The 23,939-nt window shown below is 42.9% G+C and overlaps 1 protein-coding gene across 3 annotated transcripts in view; it reads left to right on the top strand.

The window, feature by feature from the left end:
• The first annotated feature begins 2,633 nt into the window (after positions 1 to 2,633).
• The window catches only part of PLCB1 (phospholipase C beta 1), a 497,164-nt gene continuing 475,858 nt past the window's right edge, over positions 2,634 to 23,939 (top strand). For all 3 annotated transcript variants that reach the window (XM_081321970.1, XM_081321971.1, XM_081321972.1), the window contains exon 1: positions 2,634 to 3,134. In XM_081321970.1, the coding sequence (XP_081178096.1) occupies positions 3,036 to 3,134 (99 nt within the window). In that variant the 5' untranslated portion in view covers positions 2,634 to 3,035. The remainder of the gene's footprint in view (positions 3,135 to 23,939) is intronic.

Below are 23,939 nucleotides of genomic sequence, written 5' to 3'. Positions count from 1 at the left end.
AAATATAAAACCATAAAAACTACTATTGCTTTGTGTTGCATTCCCAATATTTTTTAAAAAAATGCAATACTCCAAATCTCCAGTAATAATATTCAACCAAATGTTTATATATTTTGTTGCACTAGTATTTCCCCCCCCCCCAAGACAACAATTTGCAAAGCATTTGTGAGCATTAATAATATATTGCAGGTAAGTAAAAGATATAACTGGAATATATAATATGCATTTTTTTCTATGCATATGGAAAGCTTTGTGGTAATTAAGGTTAGACAACCATCTTTGCTATTGTTATCTTGAAATAATACAACAATTTAGAAAATAAGATATGGTTTTTAAATTTGATTAAAGAGGTGGTAGGTAAAGGTAAAGGTTCCCCCGTACATGCGTGCTAGTCGTTTCCAACTCTAGGGGCCGGTGCTCATCTCCGTTTCAAAGCCGAAGAGCCAGCGCTTGTCCGAGGACGTCTCCGTGGTCATGTGGCCGGCATGCCTAGACGCCAAAGGCGCACGGAACGCTGTTACCTTCCCACCGTAGTGGTCCCTATTTTTCTACTTGCATTTTTACGTGCTTTCGAACTGCTAGGTTGGCAGAAGCTGGGACAAGTAACAGGCGCTCACTCTGCTACGCGGCACTCGGGATTCGATCCGCCAAACTGCCGACCTTCCGATCGACAAGTTCAGCGTCCTAACCCACTGAGTCACCGCGTCCCTTCAAAGAGGTGGTAGAACTGTCCAATTTGAAGAAGGTGGGTGAAACTTTAGTACTATCTTCATTACTGCTGATATATATTTTTACTGTTTAAAATAGCACGGAAATTGAATAGAAGAAGACAGGAACAAGGATTAATAATTCTTTAAGATGTTTATTAAGACTGAGCTCATCTTAAATTATAGACACAAGGCATCAAAAGAGGCTGAGAAAATTCAGTCTTGAAAGAACTAAAAAGCATCCTGAAAATAAACATCTTGATTTTTTTTCAACACCTCAGAATGATTATCATAGTCATTATGATTAAGGAGCACACAATTTCTGAAATATGTTTAGTTATGAAAGAAAATGGCCAGAAATAATTGCACTGACAAAGAAAAGCATGAAGTACTGAAATAATAATCGGAACTATGGATGTGGTGAAAGAGAAGAGACTGAACACCCTGACATTGATAACCCAATGGTTGTATAAACAATTACCCTCATCCTGCCTTGAGAAATTGGTAAAGGAAAATGAGCCATTAGTTTAATAAGAGCATTTTCCTTTCCCCACTGAAAACTGCAGAGGGGAGGTATAGGAGGTGTAGAATAGACAGGCACAAATCTGTGCAGCATTTTTATTCTACCGGTAGCAGTTAACTATAGAATGTTACTGTAGAGGAGTTAAAAAAAATCCTTGTGGCATCCATCAGATAACATAAAACAGTTCTTTGGAATGTATCATACTAGGGCAAAATTGAATGTTAGATAAGAAAAACTACAGATGTAGTTGAAGGCATGCTGAAATAAACCACTGTTTCATGAAGAAGGGATTTCCCCCCCCCTTCTAAAAATGCTTTTAATTTGTGCCTTTTGGATTAGATCTCTTCCCCCCTGTTTTAGAAGTGGATCTAGGGTTTACTATAGCTAAACATTGAATTGTGGGATGGCAGATAAGGCTCATAGATACTTCTGCAAGTTAGGGAAAAGGGTGTGTGTCTACGGGGGTGGGGTGTACTACAGGATCCATGTAGAATTGAGTTTTGAAAGATGAGCACATCAAGGAGCGCAGCTAATGTAGTTTGTTTAGCTTCAGATCAAAACGTGGATGTGACCCAATTGACGGTGGTTGATTCCATGAACCTTTACTTATTGCAGTGGGTGAGCAGAAACTGCAAAGAAAGATGGGGCAAGTTCCTCCTGAGTTTTTTTCTTCCATATGGGTGATACCCTGGCTTCCAGACAGATAGGCGCGCCTTTACTAAAAGGAGTAGTGATGGCAGTTGACGAGCCCTGATTTATACGCATTCCCTACTGCTAGTTTATTCAGCTATTAAGTAACTCTCGTCCTCTTTATAGGATACAAAGTGAGCGCAAGAGGTCTTGGGGGCAAAAAAGAAAGCAACCGGTGACTTGAAACGATCACCTAATGCGCCTAATTTTTTTTTAAAAAACTAAATTTTTGGCATGGCGCGGCTCTTTGCAAACGAGATCGGTAGGGCGAACAGGAACTCTGCGGAGAAGTCAGGACACGGTTTCCTGAACGCCTCCCGCTCGGTCACTCGGTCCGATCTCCTTGAACGAAAGGAAAACAAAAACAAAACATCGCTCGCTCTACGAGCCGCTGGTTCTGGCCTGTGGCTCTCCACCCTTAAAAGGCAGGCTTTCCATAAGGCTGGCGAGGCGGGCCGCGGCCCTCTAGTTTAGGCACCCCAAGAGCGCACGGAGAGATCCGGCACAGCGATCTTCCCCGCTGTCGGGAAAGGTTTTTTTTTTTTTGTCCGTTGAAGGCGACGGGCTTTCCAGGAGGGCGCATGCCCTGCAAGAGGAGGCGCCCTCGGCCAGCAGGTGGCGCTGTCGGCTTGACTCGCTCGCCTGCGCCCTGAGCGCGGAGAAAAGTTGGGGGAGAAAGAGAGAGAGAGAGAGAGAGAGAGAGAGAACCGGGAAGGAGGAAGAGGGCGGCAGCGGTGTTGGCATTTGCCAGAGCAGCGAGGAGCGCCTCGGCGGCATATGTGTGTGCATGTAGGGGGTGCACGCATACATACATGCATGCATGCAGGCAGGCAGGGGTGCGTTGCCCTTCTCTCTCTCTCTCTCTAGGATGTACCACCGAACGGTTGGCTCTTGGCTGTAGGCTCGCGTGTGGCTCGCCCTGCCTGGCGAGAAGCGCTTGGCGCTAGTGGCAGCAGCTGCCGCTGCTTCTCTCCTTCTCCCGGTCGGCGTAAGGCGATCCGGGCAAGCTCCTTCGACAAGGCTCGCGTCTTTCCCGGCCGCCGCCGCCGCCGCCACCACCACCGTCTGCCTTTTCCTTCCCTTCTCCGTTGGGAAGCCTCGATGTGCTGCCGCCAATGGCTGGGGCACAGCCAGGAGTCCACGCTCTCCAGCTCCAGCCGGTCCGGGTCTCGGCTAACCTCAAGAAGGGCGCCACCTTTGTCAAGTGGGACGACGTAAGTTTGAGGAGCTCCGCCAGCCCTTTTCTCGGCTTCCCTCTCGCCCACCCGCCCGCCCCCCCTCCCTCCACTCCTCGCTTTACTTTCCCCTTTTTCGGTATAGGGGTGCCCGCGCTTGGAGGGAGGGAGGGGGGGGGAAAGAAACGCAAGTCCTCGCCATGCGACGGGCAGAGCTGATCGATGGAGCGGCATTGCACCATGCGCCGGGAGATGCGTGTAACTCAGCGCGCGCGCGAAGCTGCCCGGGGAAGGGGTCGAGGGCATCCGTGCGTGCCTTCGAAGAAGAGACAGCGTGGAGCTGGCCAAGTTTCAGCTGCTTTTGGGCAGCCAGATTCCTTTTTTTTTAAAATTCCATTTATATCCCGCCCTTCTCCGAAGACTCAGGGCGGCTTACAAGCTTAGCAGTAGCCTTCATTCTATGTATATGCCTGCTTGTTAGGGCTTTCACACACACACACACACACACACACACACACACACACACACACACACACTCCCCAAGCGGCATTATTACAAAGTCAGCTTATTGCCCCCAACAATCTGGGTCCTCATTTTACCTACCTCGGAAGGATGGAAGGCTGAGTCAACCTTGAGCCTGGTGGGACTCGAACCTGCACTAATTGCAGGCAGCTGGTGTTACTTAAGGAGGCATCAGCCCACTGCTCCACCAAGGCTGAACACTGACCGCAGCCCAGCCAGAGAGCAGATGCTTGGCGTGCGGAACATTGAACAATTCGGAGTGTGCTGGGGTTGTCCAGTTAGGAAATTTCCTGCCAGCAGGACGGGGACAGCGAGCCACCGTTTAAGGTGGCTCCAGCATATAAAGGCCGCATCTTAGGTGGTCCCTCGTTTCTCCCTAGTTTAATCTGGCAGCTCAGGCTGTAAAAGAGCCAGTCTGTGGGTCAGAATATATATATATATATATATACCCCACTTGTTCCTCCAAAAAGATGTGTGGGTGAGAGCGATGAGGCTTTTGAGTGAGTGTGATCCTTCTGACAAGTGGGGAGTGGGCAGAGAGGAGGTAAAAGGTGCTGCCGGGTTTAAAGTTGGGAAAGGAGCAGGAAGAAGATGGAGCTTGCCAATTTTTTCCCCCTCTGCACTGTAATATTGGAAAAGCTAGAGCATTGGTTCCTGGCAAGTTACCCATAGCAACAAGCGACTCGGTGCATTTATGTGGATTTAGACAAGCAGCTGAAGAAAAACATGCACAGTATGTGTGCTTGTGTGCATGTGTCCTGGAAGGGGGGCGGGAAAGCATAAAAGGGTAAATAAAATTTGGAATTGGAAAAATAAACGACTCCACCAAAGTGGCAGATATACCAGTAGTGTATATTCTTTGGCTTGAAATATTTTTATACTTTCCAACCATCAGTTTACATGCTGTTTCACAGAACCTTCTTCATAGGATGAATTTGCTAGATTCACACTATTTTTTTTTTGGTAGCGTAATGATCAATTAATAGATACATGCTCTGCTGTTAATGCATTTGAAATTTTATCCCTTTGCGTAAGCAAAGAAGACATTACTGGTCCCAACAGATGCTCCTATAGTCTGAAAAAGACAATAGAAAAAATAAATGGATAATGGGGTAAGGAAAATAGAGAAGAGGGACCAGTGATTGAAGTTAGACAAAAAAGACTCAAAAATTAAATGAGATTTCCTTTTTGGCTCTTTCTCATTATCTTGTTGAGGGCAATAAAAACAAAGATGAGAATGAAAAGTTAGTTTTCTAAGAGGAGTGCTTTTTCAACTTACTTTCTGGTAGGCTTAAGAGCAACATAGCAGATTTGATTCAGAGACCTCATACTTATTTACAATGTGAGTTTCTCACTTTATATAGTATTTGTGATCCTTCTGTAATAGGTGTAGGACCTGCACTGTTCTCATGAAAGCTTTTAAACTCTGGTTATGTTTTATTACTTCAGTGGGAGTTTAGCTGAATGATCCAATATACAGTAAAGCTGTATACTGACTTACTTATAGAAAACAAGCTGGTTAAAAAGCTTACTTAATTTGTTTGACCCTTAAAAGTTCAATGTTGGTAATTCTGTAGAAAGCAAACAATCAGACTTTTTTCCACTGGCTAAGAATAAAAGGGCAAGAACAGATTTCCAAGGACACAAAAGCTCAGATAGTTTTATTGTAGAAAAGCGCATAAGCCATTGGAAAAGAATTGCAGTGTTCATTAAATATGAAATGGTTTTATAAGTGAAATTAATGGTACAATTCTTGTACTCTTTCTCCTGCCCAAGTGATGCAATTGCCCCTCTGTCGTTGAGGTTCTCCAATTTCTATCTCTTGTGTTGATCCTGTATCGAGTGTAAATCAGATCTAGTTATCAGGCTGTTTACTGAGTGAACCTAGCTTTTTCATGGACTCTGCATGTTACATGCAGTTACTACTCACTGTGTAAAGCTCTCCCACAAAGCTAGTTTTTTTTAATACTATGTCTTTTGAATGTGGATTTGTAAATAGTGATTTCCAGAGAGAAGAGATAGCAATAAATTGTTAATTTCTAATTGAAATGCTTAGGCAACAGGTGTCTACCTGTATTCATTTTCATATCGATCACTGCACCTTTCTGCTTTTAATACCAGTGTAAGTATACTCAGTCCTTCTAGCAAAAAATAATATAAAATATGTTGATCCTTCTACTCTGGTTGATAAGATAACAGAAGCAGCAGTTGGGTACAATTAGCAGTTAAGCTTAAGGAAAAAAATTCCTTTGGGGTATTTAGCGCTGATATGTTCTTTTAAGGGTTAGGATTAGAGACTTTTTAAAACTGATACACAAGTTCAGCAAATTATACTGTAAAAAGTTGTGTTTTAATAAGTTTAAACGTGAAGATTTTCCCCCCTAAAAATACCCAGACGTAAAATTGAGAAGTTTATTTCATTAGAGATATTACAAGTTGTGGATACAGAATAAAGTTAGTGGTGATCTGTAAAAGAGCATATCAGTTATTCACCATAGTTTGAGGGAGAGATGTTTACTTGAAGAAAATGTTAAAAACAATTAGCCTTTGTCGTAGTCAGGAAGAGATGCCTGCTAGTTTCCCTATGAACAGGAGATAAATTTCTGATGTTGTATAGACATTTCTCATCTGGATTTGATTTCATAATAACAACAGCAAATCCCCCTCCCAATCCCCAAATTAGGCAGCTGAAATTAAGAGAATTTATAGAAACCAGATATTTGATCTTTTTGACAAGGAAAAAATGAACACAATCCTGGTACTAAACTGATGCGGTTCAGTTCAGAATTTGCTCAGAGACCTCCTAGAAAATTATTTTGCACGCTATTTGGCATTATGGTGATCTTTGGTTCTAAATAAAATATATTGTTTAAAGAAGTCCACCACAGACCCCTTAATTAACAGGAGTATATTTATTAATAAAAGAATTGGAAAGATAGTGATCAGAAAGCATATTCTCATAGATATCCCGGCTTCTTTTGAGAATTAGGGCTGTGAAATATTTTTCTTGCCAAGTAAACAGAAGCCACATGCCACATTGTAAAGGCAGGAGTCTTCTAAATTAACAGACTCTATGCAGGTATTATTTATTAAAGCAATTTGCCTTTAATTATAACAATGCAAAACTTCAAAGTATACAGATTTGCCAAGTTATTCTATATGCATGGCATCATCTAAGCAATTAGGTTGTTTAAAGCTACAAGTCTTACAGATTTAAATATATTTAGATCAAGCCTTCTATGGAAATTCCTTTCAAAAATTCTTCAGACAGCTGCTTAGTCACAATTTACAACAACATGTCATGGGCTACTTGTTCTTTGAAAACGCCATGCCTAAATTACTTTACCTCATTCAATCTATTTTCTTGGCACCACTTCAGGCAACACAGAAGCTATGTTGATGTTGAATTTTGGGAGTGTTGCTTGTCTTAGTATCCTGAAAGAACAAATCCTGACCTCTAAATTTAGCTTGGGTTAAAAATGACCCTGGGAACTAGAAGGTGAATGGTTGCAAGATCTCATGTAATTAGATGTAATCTAATCCTAAAGCCAAGCTATACATGCAGATAAGATAATTTCTCAGCCTCTGTTTCTATGGGTTATGTAATTATAAGGACCAAGTGAGAACTATAGACTTGGGTTATGCTGTTACTTTTTTGAGGCTAAGGGTTACATTTAAATTTTGAGTAGTACAACTTAGGAGTTAAGACAAACAAATATGCACGCTCAAGACAGAAGTGAAATTTAACATATTTAAAGTTATCTAAAAGTAAATACAGGCAATACACTTATGCTCTGTGCATGCTCTGTTCATGTTTTTCTCTTCCATTACTTAAATGTTGTAAATTGATTTCAGGGAATCTTTAAGCACCACTTCAAAGTCTTTAGGGACCACAAATTGTATGGTCCTAATTTGCTTCTTCAGTCCTTTCCACCAATTCAACTGGGGGGTGGGGGAACACAGCTAGTAATATTGTGCCTTTCTCTTAGTGAAGATAAATTTGTGAAAGGACTCCGTGTTTATGTATGTATATGTGTGATGTGTGTGTGTGAGAGAGGGCTGTGATTCCAAATAAAATATATACATGCATAAAGGTAAAGGTTCCCCCGCACATGTGTGCTAGTCGTTTCCAACTCTAGGGGCTGGTGCTCATCTCCGTTTCAAAGCCAGAGAGCCAGCGCTTGTCCGAGGATGTCTCCGTGGTCATGTGGCCAGCATGACTAGACGCCAAAGGCGCACGGAACGCTGTTACCTTCCCACCATAGTGCTCCCTATTTTTCTACTTGCATTTTGACGTGCTTTCGAACTGCTAGGTTGGCAGAAGCTGGGACGAGTAACAGGCGCTCACTCTGCTATGCGGCACTCGGGATTTGACCCACCAAACTGCCGATCTTCTGATCGACAAGCTCAGCGTCCTAACCCACTGAGCCACCGCGTCCCTCATATACATGCATACATACATACATACAATACAGCATTCATTCATTCATTCATTTATTACAAGTAATTTTGTGCCACTTCATTTGAGTAAATCTAAACAGCTTACAGGTAAATGAATCATACAATACATAACAAAATAATACAAATTATATTTTTATTTATTTTTATTTTAATTCCATTTATATCCCGCCCTTCTCCGAAGACTCAGGGCGGCTTACAAGCTTAGCAGTAGCCTTCATTCTATGTATATGCCTGCTTATTAGGGCTTTCACACACACCCCAGCGGCATTATTACAAAGTCAGCTTAATTGCCCCCAACAATCTGGGTCCTCATTATATGTTAAATTATATGTTATAAACATTTTAACTAATTTCATAAAAGCATAAATATTAGTTCATGTATCTTCTAGGTAACTTAATTGTCAGATTCGTATTCCCAAACACTTCCTTTAGTAATCAGGCTTTTAATAATTTTCTAAATATTAAAAGATTTATCCTTGGTTCTGTTCAGTAGTTTAATAGCAAGAGAAGATATACTTAAATAGAATAGAATGTATTTTTTGTCATAGTGTTATTGCGTAAATAGTGACAAGACAAAATAAGAACTTAGGATATCTGTCTCTTTGTCTTTCTGTAGTTGAGGATTCTAATGAAGTAGAAAATAAGTCATAAAAAAACTCGTTTACTGCTTGGGAAAAACATGCTCAGTAAATGTTAATCGTGTTGATGAAGCTTTTTGAAACTGGCATACATATGAGGGACTATATTGAAAGGTGACAGAAATTGGTCTCAGTTCAGATTTCACAGCTAAATTTAAATTGCTGAAATAAGAAGCAAAGGATATATTGGATATGGGAAGAATAAGAGGGGTCAGAAATTACAAACATTTAAATAGATTGAAAATGTCAGGTGGGACAAAAACCCATTTACTACATTTGCTCTCAAGGATCTGAATTGACGTTCAATGAACACATGAATGAATATTTGAAAATAAAATAGTCCCCTGAGATTGAAGCATCTTACAAATTTTAATATATTTCTCTTATAAATTTTGGAATATGAGCCACTATGGGGCACTAATTATGTTGAAATAGAATGGAGGAGATACAGGTTCAAGTTCCTGCTTGCCCATAATACTTCCAGTGGCGTTTGGGGCCAATCAAGACTATGCAGATCCAATCATCCTCATAGGGTTGAGGGGAGAGTAAAATATTGTTTACATTGCTAGGTAAGAATGGAGATTGGAACCTGCACGTCTTGCTCACAAGACTTTTCATCTAATGTCAAAGCTTCTGTTCAAGAGATCAGTTCAAAAATGGGGCAAGAAATACATTTTTACTGCAACTGGCTGGAGTGAACGATGTGAGAGAAAGCGAGAGAGAATAGAAAAGCTGTGGCTACATCTGCTCTTTGCTTCCACCCTGCATTACTTGTGACCCCTAACAAATTAGGTTCTTGATGTTAAAATTGTCACCCATCCTAGTGCAGAGATCTAAAACTCAAATAATCAAATGTGTCACACGAGGACAAGCTCATTAGTCCAAAGGCTTCTTCAATGTATCGGATTATTTCCTTTATGATGCATTTGACTTTTTCCCCCCAAAGACTGTTTATTTATTCATTCACCCACTCATTCAATTTATATAGCTGCCATCTCACCTTTACCCAGTGCTTTTTTTGTAAAAGAAAAAGGTGCCGGAACTCACACATGTCATACAAACTACCTTGCCTACCCTACAAGGTTCCATCCAAAAAAGGTGCCGGAACTCCGTTCTGAGCGTTCTATGAGGAAAAAAGCCCTGCCTTTACCAGACTCTAGGTGGCTCACAATAAAACAAAAATCACAAAATAAGACACTATAAAAACAACATATAAAACAAACAGAACATACAGCCAGACATAATCTCACAAATGAAGGAGGCTATACGTGTCCCAGGATAATATTGCAGGATCCAATCTGGGTCAGTCACTGGGACCAGAGGTTTTTTTTCTTCCGAGCTTTGGGCCTCATGCTGGAGCCTATCCTCGGGGAACCTATACCTTCCAAACTTTTACAGGGAAATAAAAATTTGCTTGTTGTTTTTCTTTTACAGCTAAGTTTTTTTTCTAGCTATCATTTCACTTATCACAAAATTTGCTGGTGCTGAATTTTCACAAGACTTGGGGAAAAAAGATGCTTGGCAAATATGTCGATGAAGATTCTCAGTCATCCAGGTAACGTCTTGAAAATTGAATCATGGCAACTGGACTTATTCTTTGTTTGTTTGAGTCGTTGTTGCCCTGATTCAATTTTCTACAGTTTTGCCTGAATGGGAATCTTCATTGACATATTGCTATGCACTTTGGGGAAGGAACCTTGAGGTTGGTACAGAAGAGTTAGTACATTCTAATGATTGAACCAACTTGCTCAGACTGAGAAAGCTGGTCAGATGAGCAACAAAACGTCTACACCAACAAAAAATAAATCTTGTTGCCTTGATTCAAATTTTGGCAAATGCTGCCAAGTTGCAGAACTTTTTCCTCTCATCCCCCTACCCAATGATTTCATGTTATTTTTTTCAGGACCCATAAGCATACTCTTGGGAATAATAATAATTTGCTAAATAACAGCTTTTATCCATGGGCTGTTAGGCTCTTGAAAGGGAAATAATTTTATAATTTTATGTATGATTGACTTGCGAGGCCGGTGTGTTGTGCAATTAGCTCACATGGTGTAACAAGATGGTGGGTTTGTTGTCACTGTGAGTTGTGGTGGTGGGGGCACGAAGGGAGGCTCAGCCAATCTCAATGTATACATGGTTGTACTTTGACAATAAAGGTTCATTCATTCATAAGGACTGGATTTTACTTTTATAAATACCGATTCTCCCATTTGTGTTGGAAAATGCTTTATTTCTTCCACAAATAGTTTTTGGACTCTGAAGCCATTAAAGATGCTATAACCTTAACATGGATGTCATTAATACATAGCCAATTGTCCAAATGATGTCCAGAAATTACCTTTGACTTGACTTCTTGTAATACACATCAAAAGAACATTGCATAGGATTGGGCAACAGCACCTCTCTGTTTATTTAGTGCTGTTAATGTCACTAACCCATAGCAAGTTGTGTATCAGAACTGTTTCTGTAACCTTTTGGAGAATAATACTGATGTCAGTTGAGGCCTGTAGAGGATGCAGTTGCCAACAGAATGACTTGGTTCTCTTGGTAGACATGGTGTCCAACAAGATGGGAAGGGTGTGGTATAATGCCGTGGGCAGTAATGCACACAAATGGTTGTGCAGTGCAGTGTGCATTGAGAATGTGCAGTGACCATTAGGGGTTTTGATAAGTGTTGGAAGTAGTCAGGTGGTATAGGGATCTTGCAAGGAAATCAATTGAGATGCCTTCTATGCCATTCCTACCAGATTTGGTTCTAGACCACCACCATGCACAGGGGTTGTGGATTCTTCTACTGCTTCTCTTCTACTGTATGGCCTTCCCTCCACCTGGGTTGTCTTAAGAGTATGAAGGATCAAAATGATCATAGCTTGGGCAAGGGTGGGGGAGTGTTCCTCCTATCACCAACACACCTGCCACTACTCCAATTTCTCCATTTTATAGTATAATGAGAAGCACAGTCCATGTCTTGGTAGTGAGTTGTCAGGATCCAGCACTTGGATGTGGGGTTAGCGGTGCAAGAACACATTGACTGATCCTGTCTGGAGATACAATCCGGCCCAAAATTTTGATTGCTAAATGAGACAGCTGTTAAGTGAATTTTGCCGCATTTTATGACCTTTCTTGCCATAGTTGTTAAGTGAATCACTGTAGTTTATTTATTTATTTATTTATTTATTTATTTAATACTATTTCTATACCGCCCTTCTCCCGAAGGACTCAGGGCGGTGAACAGGGCAAGAATAAAAATACAGATTACAAAAGTTAAAACAAGATTAAATAAATGCCCACATACTAAAATACATCTTTAAAACTCAATAAAATAACCATAACAACCCACCCCCCCCCAATCCCTTCATCAGGCCAGGCCAGCTTGTTGTTAGTAACTCAGTTGTTAAGTGAATCTGGCTTCTCCAATGACTTTGGTTGTCAGAAGGTCACAAAAGGTGATCACATGACCCTGGGACACCGTCATAAATATGAGTCAATTGCTAAGCATCTGAATTTTGACCACATGACCATACAGTAGAGATGCTACAATAGCTGTAAGAGTGAAAAATGGTCATAAGTCACTTTTTCCAATGCTGTTGTAACTTGAAACAGTCACTAAATGAACTCTTGTAAGTTGAGGACATATTCTCTAAAACTGTAACAAGGAGGAGCTGCAACCTTCTCGTGGCTTGACCTGTCTGGAGCTATGAATTGAAGATCCTGGTCCTCCTTTCTTGTCAACTCTATGGGAGTTCAGGCAAGCTGCTGACCTCCTTTTGACCACTGCTCTCGTGCTAAGTGAGCGTTGTGTTGTCTGCCCTGACTGATCTAGAGGGCTGCATACAGTCTAGGCTCTAGGGCATCTCTAAAAGTATTAAATATATTTTTAAATATGCCATATTATACATGTGCCTCTGGCAGAACGTACCGTCTAGATTTAATGTACAAAGCTGCAATACTACTTATCCCTTTGTGGAAACAGGCAACATTCCCTAACACTTTAGTTCAAGTTGTACTTGAAAGGCATTCCAAATACCTCCAAGTCCTGCATATTCAGAGGAGGTAGTGCCTGGATTTTGGCTGGGCTCACCTATTGGGCCACATCATAAATCGTGATTTACCCTAATAGCTGGGTTCACTGAATATGCTAATCCATGACAAAGCAGGCCTCAATGAAATGCCTGGTATGCAAAACCATCCCTTATGAAATATACCAGAATCAATCTGTTTTCAAATTCAATAAGAAGGCCCTTCCATGCGGAATTCTACTCAAGGGGAGGAATGGGCGAGTTGGTGGTTTTCTCAGCAGCCTCAGCAATGTGGGCAATGTAACTCAGCAACATCTGGAGATTTGCAGCTACTCCGTTCCTGCTCTAAGGTTAGTAATAGTTCTGTCCCGCTTCATGTAACAGAGTTACTTCTCCTCTGCCCTCCCTTTCCTAAGCAGGATGTGATGAAGGGCAGAACGAAGAACAGGATCAGAAAAGACAGCAGTACAGACTTTCATGGTTACATGATTACCCCAAAATGTTTAAACATACAACATGGCATTCCTTGTGTCATTTAAGGAGTGGAGTTTACATGTTGCAATGCACATTTCATCACTTGCCCCTTCTTGCTCCCCTTGCTATGACTGGAGGGAAGCCAGTGGGACCATTATTGCAAGAAAAATAATAGTTTAGAAATACCTTCCTATTATGCTTTCCAGGTGAGCTAGTTTTGACTACGTTGAAAATTCTGGAAGTTATGTAATTATAAATTACATTATTTGTAGGGTACCAAGTTGGGAGATTTTCTTAAAACATAGATGGGCAAACCAGTACCACTTATGATGTCCACAATGCACAGAGGAATTGACACCAGATTTAATGAGCAAGTTCTAAAATTTGGATCCTTCAGAATTACTGTTCATATCTGACTTGATGCCGAGTAAACAGAAATGTCAGCTGTTTAAATAAAACTATGGAAGTATGAAAACTTAAATATCATTACTGAGTTCTTTATTTTCCTCCGGAACATAATGGGAAGGTCTGTAAGTCCTTCTGTGTATATTGGCTAAGGTTGCTACGATCACAGAAAATCATAATAATAATTATGGGAGCACTATGACTGCATATCGGATTCATACATTTGCGCGTGAATTCTAATATTTGGCTAACTATTGAGCTGGAAGTATTTTGGAAACTTGAGCTTAGTTTGCATTTTGTTGGACTATTGTGCCCTGTTAATTTTATCCTTAATAGCTTATACACCAGTTGAAATAATATAATTTAACTAATGGTTGTGCTAGAATAAACCACTGCTAATTCACTGAATATCCAATTTGGCATTGCTTCTAGTTGGCAGTTGAGTGATGGGCAGTATCTCTTTCAGTGCTTTATAGCTCTTATTCTAATGTATGTCAGGTTAATGAGATGTAGAGTCCATTGTACTAAGAGATTACTGTTAGGTAAGTATTATTGCAATTTTAAGAATTATTGCAATTTTAAGAATTATCCGTAAGATCTGGCTTGAAAAGAGGTCAGAACAGTATAAGGATTTGTCAGCTGATATACATGGCGATTATAAGATAATAAAATAACCTGAATATGGGTTCCTTTAGAAAAGTCTTAGGATCCATTGTAGAGAGCACGTGTCTATTTATTTCTGAGTAACCTTTTAATGTAGGTGTACAATCCTGGCTTCTAGATCAAAAGGCTCACAAATAATAAATTTGGGGGAAACAGATTTTATTCTTGGGGAACCATTGCCAGTTAAAACAGGTAACAAGATATAACAACCATTCATATAACAACCACTCACTCAGTGACTATTTCTACTTAGACCAGGGGTCTACAAACTTAGCAACTTTAAGACCAATGGACTTCAACTCCCAGAACTCTCAACCAGCCATGATGGCTGAGGAATTCTGGGAGTTGAAGTCCACAAGTCTTAAAAGTGCCAAGTTTGCAGACCCCTGACTTAGACAGTGCTGAACAAGGAGGAGTTATAACTGTTCCTCAAACATATAGCTGTCACAGTGTCATGTAACTGCACTTTGCAATCTTCCTTGCTCGTTTCTGACAGTTGTTTCTGTCAGCCAATGAGGAAACGCAGGAAATCATGGTCACTTGAAGTCCTCACTTAACAACCTGCGTGGTCCTCACTGAATAGTAACTGGGACTGCCAGAACTGTCATCTCTTAAGTGGTGCAGTCACATGGTTTTGTTGTTTTTTTTACTTATGACCATGTTGCTTATTGACTGAGTTTCCGGTCGCAATTAGTATACTGAGTAGGGACTACCCATCCTTACTTCATGCAAACTTTTGGGTATGGAATTTTGAGACTATGTTAGTGGCTGCCATTAGGAGAGGTTTACTTATTCAGAAAATGACTTGAAATCAGTGTTTTCAACCCCCCCCCCAAAAAAAAAACATTTAAACCAGAGAGTGCCAAAGTGGTCAATGGTCCCTCAAGAGTCAATGGAGTATCCAAGAATTTGATGATGTTGTTGTTATCATCATCATCATCATTCATTCATTCATTCATAGTGCTACATTTTTTAATAAATTGTTTTCATTTAATAAATACTTGAGGATCAATGAACATTCTGAAACTTCTTGTAGGGGCCAACGAGCTGAAGAATTTGAGGATTCCTGATCTAAATTAAAAAAAGAATATAGAAGATGGTTCCCTGTCACCCTTTCTAATTTTCTGGAGTGCTTACCACCCTAGCATTTCTTGGTTATTCTTGTTGTTTTCTGAACGGTTATAAAATATTGGGATGCCAGCACTCATCATTTTTACCATCTAAAATTATTTACTTGAGCCAGTGTGAACTCACATGTATTCTTATAAATAAATGCAATGTTAGAAGTCGACTCTTTGGTTTGCAACATTCCAGTCTCCCATTTAGCTTTACTTTTTAATTATAAGAGGAATTCAGATGGGTAGGGGGATGGCAACGGTCATGGCAGCCCAAGGCTTTCTGTTGCCTGAACCTCCTGCAAAAGGAATTTAATATGCTCATGAAATACCAGAATATTAATATGGCCACTGTATGATTAAAGTTAAAGCTAAACATCAGAGCATATTGCATCGAAAATGAAGATTCCTGTGCTATACCCCGAAGTCTTTACCTGTTAAGAGGAACAAATAAATTCACATGTTTTCAGGAGAACGGGAAAGAACCTTATATTCTCAGAGGTAACTGGGTGTAATGGTATGTAGGAATCATCTTGGGGGAGAGAAGGAAGACCCCCCTACTAGACTTTGGTCAGATAAGAGGCAATTGGGTCAACAGAAGGAATGGGGATGTGGCAAACATCTCAAAAGGGACCCTCCCTATTTCTTAGACTGGAAAGTTAAGGGGAGGAGGGAGATGTACTTTTATACTTTTTTTAAAAAAATCCATTTATATCCCGCCCTTCTCCGAAGACTCAGGGCGGCTTACAAGCTTAGCAGTAGCCTTCATTCTATGTATATGCCTGCTTATTAGGGCTTTCACACACACACCCCAAGCGGCATTATTACAAAGTCAGCTTAATTGCCCCCAACAATCTGGGTCCTCATTTTACCTACCTCGGAAGGATGGAAGGCTGAGTCAACCTTGAGCCTGGTGGGACTCGAACCTGCACTGATTGCAGGCAGCTGGTGTTACTTAAGGAGGCATACTTACAAGGTTAATGTCAGCCTTACCAAGTAATGCGAACAAGAAGCACTAGCTTTAAGTTTATTGTAAGGTTGCATTAACAGAATCTTGTAAATCTGAAAGTACATCTCTCTCCCCTTGCCAAGAAAAAAAAAGGAGGGGTCCCTTCTGTGAACTCTGCTGCCTCTGATCTGACCAATGTCTAGTCTGCGGCTCTTCGTCCTGTCTCCCAAGATCATTCCCTACTAGACTGGACATGGGGCTAAATTGAGAGTTAATCCAGAGACCTTGTTATAGCTCTGATTGTCCAAATGTGTTTTTATCTTTGTTTACAAGTTGGGATTTCTGATACATGAAGGCGCTCTTTTAGTATATGCTACTTTGGTCTGCCTTCATTCTTTTTTCGTAACTCATCTCTAAGAACTGTAATAGTCCAGTGAGGAAGTGTTGTGAATGGAAGTATTTGATTTAAGAGCAAGTTACCCATTAAGGGTGTGGTGTCTCTTGTACTCTTATAGCATTATACTGGTGGTTTTTTAAAACTGAAATTTTCATGAAAAAGGTCCTAGTTCTCATGAGAAATATTCCTTGCTGAGTTATGAAAGCACCAAACTAAATACTACTAAAATCAGGGGGTCTTCAAACTCGGCAGTTTTATGACTCGTGGACTTCAACTCCCAGAATTCCTCAGCCAGGCACGCTGACTAAAATCGTAAGCATAATACAGAACAGCACTTAATATTGCAGATGGGTTTAATGATCATATAAATATTTATTTAGCCTATTTTTAGCCTTTATTATTTTTAGAAATAACTCAAGTGGATAAATTCATTAGTTTATTAAGGTCTTGGTTACATACTCTGCCAAGATCCTGGACAAAGACTTTTATAAGCACTTGTTTTCCAAAATTCTTGATTGGGGTTTCTTGGGTATTAGATCTACACTAAGGTGCATGTGTGTTGTGACCCTTTCTGGTAAATTATTTTATTGAGCTTCCTATTCTAGCTCTTGTCAATGAGACATGTTCTTCATACAGTAGTAAGGGGCACAATCTCTTATCCACCACAAAAAACCACATTTATGTCCTTGGATATATGTCACAGTGTGATAAAAATAGAAGTTCAAAAACTTGGAGGACACCAAATTATGAAATGTGATTGTTCAGCCCTCTACTTGGATTATTTTTAATGGACTGTGCTGGATTTGAACTTGGTGCCTTCTTTCATGCAATGAATAATGTTACTCTACCTATATTATCGTACATGGCTGTACTTATTTTTTAAAATGAATATTGGGGAGTCTCCTATATACATTCCTTGATTTGATTGCTTCCATACATATTACCCGGCAATTGTGGTAGAACGTATAACAACTTTCCTACCTCAAATAACCTTACATTTTATATTTTGCCTCTTCGGTCATGTTATTTTATGGTGTTAACTGGCTTGTTTTAATTTAGTAGAGCTGCTAAGCTAGTGTATTGGTTAATAAACTAATAAACACTTGGGTAAATAGGCTTTTAGTAAACCCTTGTAAGAAGAGGGCATCTGTATAAAGTAGATCTTTATATAATACTGCTAGCCAGAATAGCACATTCATAATTAGATCAAGGCTCAAATTCTGAAGCTTCTTCAGAGATAATACTTGAAGAGATTTCTTGGTATATTTTTACTTATTGTGCCTCTCCTTTTGTAAGTATTTGTCCTTGTTCCTCTTATTTAGAATGTTGCGATCAATTTAAATACCCAAAAAAGATAAAGCGTCTAGCACCTCTGTATTTAATTTTAGTTTTTGTTTTTCCTCTTCCAGGAGAAACTAATGTTTTTTGCTAAATTGAATATATAATTGGCTTCTGAACCCAAGCTCAATGTGACCTTTTATACCATTGCATTCCATATGTTTCTTTCTCTGAAATAATAATTGGATGGAGCCCCTAATAAAACTTGAACTATGATGTAAAAATGGAAATATTTAATACTAAAAAAAAATCAGGGTTTTCCTTGATAACAATGGTCCTCCCAAAGAAGTAGTGGTTTTATCCTTCAGAGTGCCATTATAAGAAATTGAGAGAGATATTTTTTGTCAGTAAAACCTAATTGGAAGTGTGCTAACCAGATAGTTTTCTCCAATAGTTTCAGTGGGGAAAAAAGAGAAGTTACTCAGTGGACAGGTTTACCCATCACATAATATAATTCAGATAGGTTTTCCTTGACACATTTTAATAACTAAGCCAGTTGACTAAGCATGTAATGAATGAAGACAAATATACGTGTCCTAGGATAATGCTGCAGGATCCAATCTGGTCAGTCACTGGGACCAGAGCTTTAGTCTTCCGAGATTTTGGATTTGTGCTGGAGTCCATCCTTAGGGAACTTCTCTCTCCAGAATGTGAAAAGTTCCCTGAGGATGGGCTCCAGAATGAGTCCAAAAGCTTGGAAGACTAAACCTCTGATGCCAGTAACCAATCCAGATTGGATCCTAAGTAAATAATACCTTAACTTGACAATATCATTACGTTATATAACTGGATGCCATAGAAGCAAATGGGCTGTTATTTTAGTGGTATGGAATGACTTGGTCTATTTATATTACCGTATCAAATAAATAATTTTAATCCTCCCTTCCTAGCCAACATAGACAATACTTGCATGCATTAGGTATTATGGGATTTGTAATCCAAGTACCGTATATACTTGAGTATAAGCCGACTCGAGTATAAGCCGAGACCCCCAATTTCACCCCCAAAAACTGGAAAAAGTTATTGACTCGAGTATAAGCCGATCCGCCGTTCTGCAAGCCTGAATACACAGGAATACCCTGTGTGGCCGCGGCTCGTCGGCAGGTCTCCGTTCCTCCTGCCGACCTTTGGGGAGGTTTGGGCGCCTCCCCAAACCTCCCCAAACGTCGGCAGGTCTCCGTTCCTCCTGCCGACCTTTGGGGAGGTTTGGGCGCCTCCCCAAACCTCCCCAAACCTCGGCAGGTCTCCGTTCCTCCTGCCGACCTTTGGGGAGGTTTGGGCGCCTCCCCAAACCTCCCCAAACCTCGGCAGGTCTCCGTTCCTCCTGCCGACCTTTGGGGAGGTTTGGGCGCCTCCCCAAACCTCGGCAGGTCTCTGTTCCTCCTGCCGACCTTTGGGGAGGTTTGGGCGCCTCCCCAAACGTCGGCAGGTCTCCGTTCCTCCTGCCGACCTTTGGGAGGTTTGGGCGCCTCCCCAAACCTCCCCAAACCTCGGCAGGTCTCCGTTCCTCCTGCCGACCTTTGGGGAGGTTTGGGCGCCTCCCCAAACCTCCCCAAACCTCGGCAGGTCTCCGTTCCTCCTGCCGACCTTTGGGGAGGTTTGGGCGCCTCCCCAAACCTCGGCAGGTCTCCGTTCCTCCGCGCAGACCTGCCGACCTTTGGGGAGGTTTGGGCGCCTCCCCAAACGTCCCCAAACCTCGGCAGGTCTCCGTTCCTGTTTGGGGAGGTTTGGGCGCCTCCCCAAACCTCCCCAAACCTCGGCAGGTCTCCGTTCCTCCGCGCAGACCTGCCGACCTTTGGGGAGGTTTGGGCGCCTCCCCAAACGTCCCCAAACCTCGGCAGGTCTCCGTTCCTGTTTGGGGAGGTTTGGGCGCCTCCCCAAACCTCCCCAAACCTCGGCAGGTCTCCGTTCCTCCGCGCAGACCTGCCGACCTTTGGGGAGGTTTGGGCGCCTCCCCAAACCTCCCCAAACCTCGGCAGGTCTCCGTTCCTGTTTGGGGAGGTTTGGGCGCCTCCCCAAACCTCGGCAGGTCTCCGTTCCTCCGCGCAGACCTGCCGACCTTTGGGGAGGTTTGGGCGCCTCCCCAAACGTCCCCAAACCTCGGCAGGTCTCCGTTCCTGTTTGGGGAGGTTTGGGCGCCTCCCCAAACCTCCCCAAACCTCGGCAGGTCTCCGTTCCTCCGCGCAGACCTGCCGACCTTTGGGGAGGTTTGGGCGCCTCCCCAAACGTCCCCAAACCTCGGCAGGTCTCCGTTCCTGTTTGGGGAGGTTTGGGCGCCTCCCCAAACCTCCCCAAACCTCGGCAGGTCTCCGTTCCTCCGCGCAGACCTGCCGACCTTTGGGGAGGTTTGGGCGCCTCCCCAAACCTCCCCAAACCTCGGCAGGTCTCCGTTCCTGTTTGGGGAGGTTTGGGCGCCTCCCCAAACCTCGGCAGGTCTCCGTTCCTCCGCGCAGACCTGCCGACGTTTGGGGAGGCGCCCAAACCTCCCCAAAGGTCGGCAGGAAGAACGGAGACCTGCCGAGGTTTGGGGAGGTTTGGGGAGGCGCCCAAACCTCCCCAAACGTCGGCAGGTCTGCGCGGAGGAACGGAGACCTGCCGAGGTTTGGGGACGTTTGGGGAGGCGCCCAAACCTCCCCAAACAGGAACGGAGACCTGCCGAGGTTTGGGGAGGTTTGGGGAGGCGCCCAAACCTCCCCAAAGGTCGGCAGGTCTGCGCGGAGGAACGGAGACCTGCCGAGGTTTGGGGAGGTTTGGGAAGGCGCCCAAACCTCCCCAAACAGGAACGGAGACCTGCCGAGGTTTGGGGACGTTTGGGGAGGCGCCCAAACCTCCCCAAAGGTCGGCAGGTCTGCGCGGAGGAACGGAGACCTGCCGAGGTTTGGGGAGGTTTGGGGAGGCGCCCAAACCTCCCCAAACAGGAACGGAGACCTGCCGAGGTTTGGGGACGTTTGGGGAGGCGCCCAAACCTCCCCAAAGGTCGGCAGGTCTGCGCGGAGGAACGGAGACCTGCCGAGGTTTGGGGAGGTTTGGGGAGGCGCCCAAACCTCCCCAAACAGGAACGGAGACCTGCCGAGGTTTGGGGAGGCGCCCAAACCTCCCCAAAGGTCGGCAGGAGGAACGGAGACCTGCCGAGGTTTGGGGAGGCGCCCAAACCTCCCCAAAGGTCGGCAGGAGGAACGGAGACCTGCCGAGGTTTGGGGAGGCGCCCAAACCTCCCCAAAGGTCGGCAGGAGGAACGGAGACCTGGGGAGGTTTGGGGAGGCGCCCAAACCTCCCCAAAGGTCGGCAGGAGGAACGGAGACCTGCCGAGGTTTGGGGAGGCGCCCAAACCTCCCCAAAGGTCGGCAGGAGGAACGGAGACCTGCCGAGGTTTGGGGAGGTTTGGGGAGGCGCCCAAACCTCCCCAAAGGTCGGCAGGAGGAACGGAGACCTGCCGAGGTTTGGGGAGGTTTGGGGAGGCGCCCAAACCTCCCCAAACGTCGGCAGGTCTGCGCGGAGGAACGGAGACCTGCCGAGGTTTGGGGAGGCGCCCAAACCTCCCCAAACGTCGGCAAGTCTCCGTTCCTCCGCGCCCTGCCTGCCTGCTTCTTTCCGCTGCGGAAAGAAGCAGGCAGGCAAGGCGCGGAGTTTGGGGAGGTGCGCGCGCACCTCCCCAAACCTCCCCAAACTTCGGCAGGTCTCGGACGGCGGTGGCTTGGGAGAGGTGCGGGCGATCCCGGAAGCACCAAAGCCTCGGCCGCGCACAAGTCCTCGGTAAGTTTTTTTTGTTGACTGGAGTATAAGCCGAAGTGGAATTTTTCAGCCCAAAAAGTGGGCTGAAAAATTCGGCTTATACTCAAGTATATACGGTACGTATAGAATGCACCATTTTAGAACAGGATGAATTTCTATAATAGCTCTTCACACTAAATTTTCATAAAATTTTATTGTTCAATACGTGAAGCGTGGTGTATAAAAAGAAAGACTGCTCCTTAAGTGCTTTGGGTCTTTGTGCTTTGGAGCCATATGAGAAGCCAATAAGTCTAAGTAACAGGAAGTTGAACAGTGAAAAAATAAAAAAATGTTCTGTCAGTCCTGCAACTCCTTGTCTAAAGTTGGAGGTGAGGTAAATGGAGATGGGGGGGGGAAGTTGAAATATTAACAAAGTGGATTAATTCAGATCAGCACAAAGTACCAGTTAACCAGGTAACAGTTGGGCATTCATTTGGTGATTTAGAACTACACAACATTTGGGATGGGGTGGGGGGGGGGCTGTTGAAAACTACAAACCAGAGGGCTGGGCTATTTTTTTTTAATTGTGCTATGTCTATTGTATAATTTAATAGCACAGTGTTTATCACTTTCCAACTCATAGTAAGAGGAAAAAGTGCCATTATTTTTCGAAAATTGTGGTCATAAAAGGCTGTGAAAATATAAAAGTAAAGTCTGAAGCCGTATGCATATCCAGCTAATGTTGCAGATTACCTTCACAGGTTTTAGCCCTATTAAGAAAATAATTAAAAGAAATATGAATACATTTCCTCCCGAGCAGGCATATAATAAGGTTGGCTGAGAAGCTAAGTAAAATTGGGCCTGGTTAGTGCTTAAGGCGCCTTTCAAGGAATTTTAGGGGCGTCGGCTAGGCTTGAAAGTTGAAAAACCAATTTGGAAGAAAGAAGTGACTATGTTGCTATTAAGATTTATCGAGTCACCAAACCTTATTTGAAGTTTCTTTCTTTTTTTCTTGATTAAAGCTAGCTTCCAGATGTGTTGATTATGACTCTCACAAGTCCAGCCAGTACTCAGGGATTATCAGAGTAGGATCCAACGCACACCAAAAGTAAATTCAACTGATTTGTTTAAATGGACAAAATCCTATTAGATCAATTAATGATATAAGATTTTAGTGTTTCTTCAGAAACCTTGACGTTTAATAATCTTATGGGTTTTTCACTTTTTTTATATTTTATTTCAGTGCCCACACCAAGATAAGCTGCAATATTTTTGCTGTTTACCACTGCTCCTAAGATCATAGGTTGAGGATTATTGATCTAAGGCAGACATGTCAAACACAAGGCCCGGGGGCTGGATCTGGCACGCGAAGTGGTTTCATGTGGCCCGCGAAGCCATCCTGGAAACAGTGAGGGAACAGCCCCCACTGCCCAGAGACCCTCCTTCTGCCAGAGATCCTCAGATCTGTCCCACTCCTGCCCAGGCCCCCATAGGCACCCTTGATGCGAACGATGTAGAGCTGGCCATGCCCACCCAGTAGGCCATACGCACTCTAGCCACACCCACCCAGTAGGCCACGCCCACCCTGGCCATACCCACCCGGCCCCTTGAGGCCAACCTCAACGCTCATGTGGCCCTCAATGAAATTGAGTTTGACACCCCTGATCTAAGGGGAGCCAAACTGCTAAAGGAATTCAACTATGTGATATATATTAAACCAAAGGTAGACTTCGTCCACATTATAAACAAGCAAAAGGTCGGAAAAGATTTATGCCAGAGTTCTGCCTGGAATCCATTTTCAGTGCCAGAACTTAATGCTAGAACAAATGAACTAAGCATATTTCTAAATATCCCATAGCTCCAAGGAATGCACGTCATTCATCCCTAAAAACAGCAGAGCTACTGTGTTTCATCAAGGTTAAAACAAAGTGATTCTGGGTTATTGGAGCTTTCACACTTAGCTCTCCCAGCGAAGCACAATACAAAAGGTTCCTCTACTCCTGAAGGACCTGATTTCAAACAGTCCTGATTCTTTTCAAGATATCTACAACAGGTCACATTGGAAATGTTCATATGCAAAGCCAGAATAATGGCCTGATCCATGTTATCCTTCTTAAGAAAAACAAAATGTCTTAGTATGATATTTAAC

Source organism: Vipera berus, assembly GCF_964194415.1.
Source record: "Vipera berus genome assembly, chromosome: 1".
NCBI lineage: Eukaryota > Metazoa > Chordata > Lepidosauria > Squamata > Viperidae > Vipera > Vipera berus.
The sequence above is the reverse complement of the archived record's forward strand: the minus strand, read 5'-3'. Positions and strand labels throughout refer to the sequence as shown.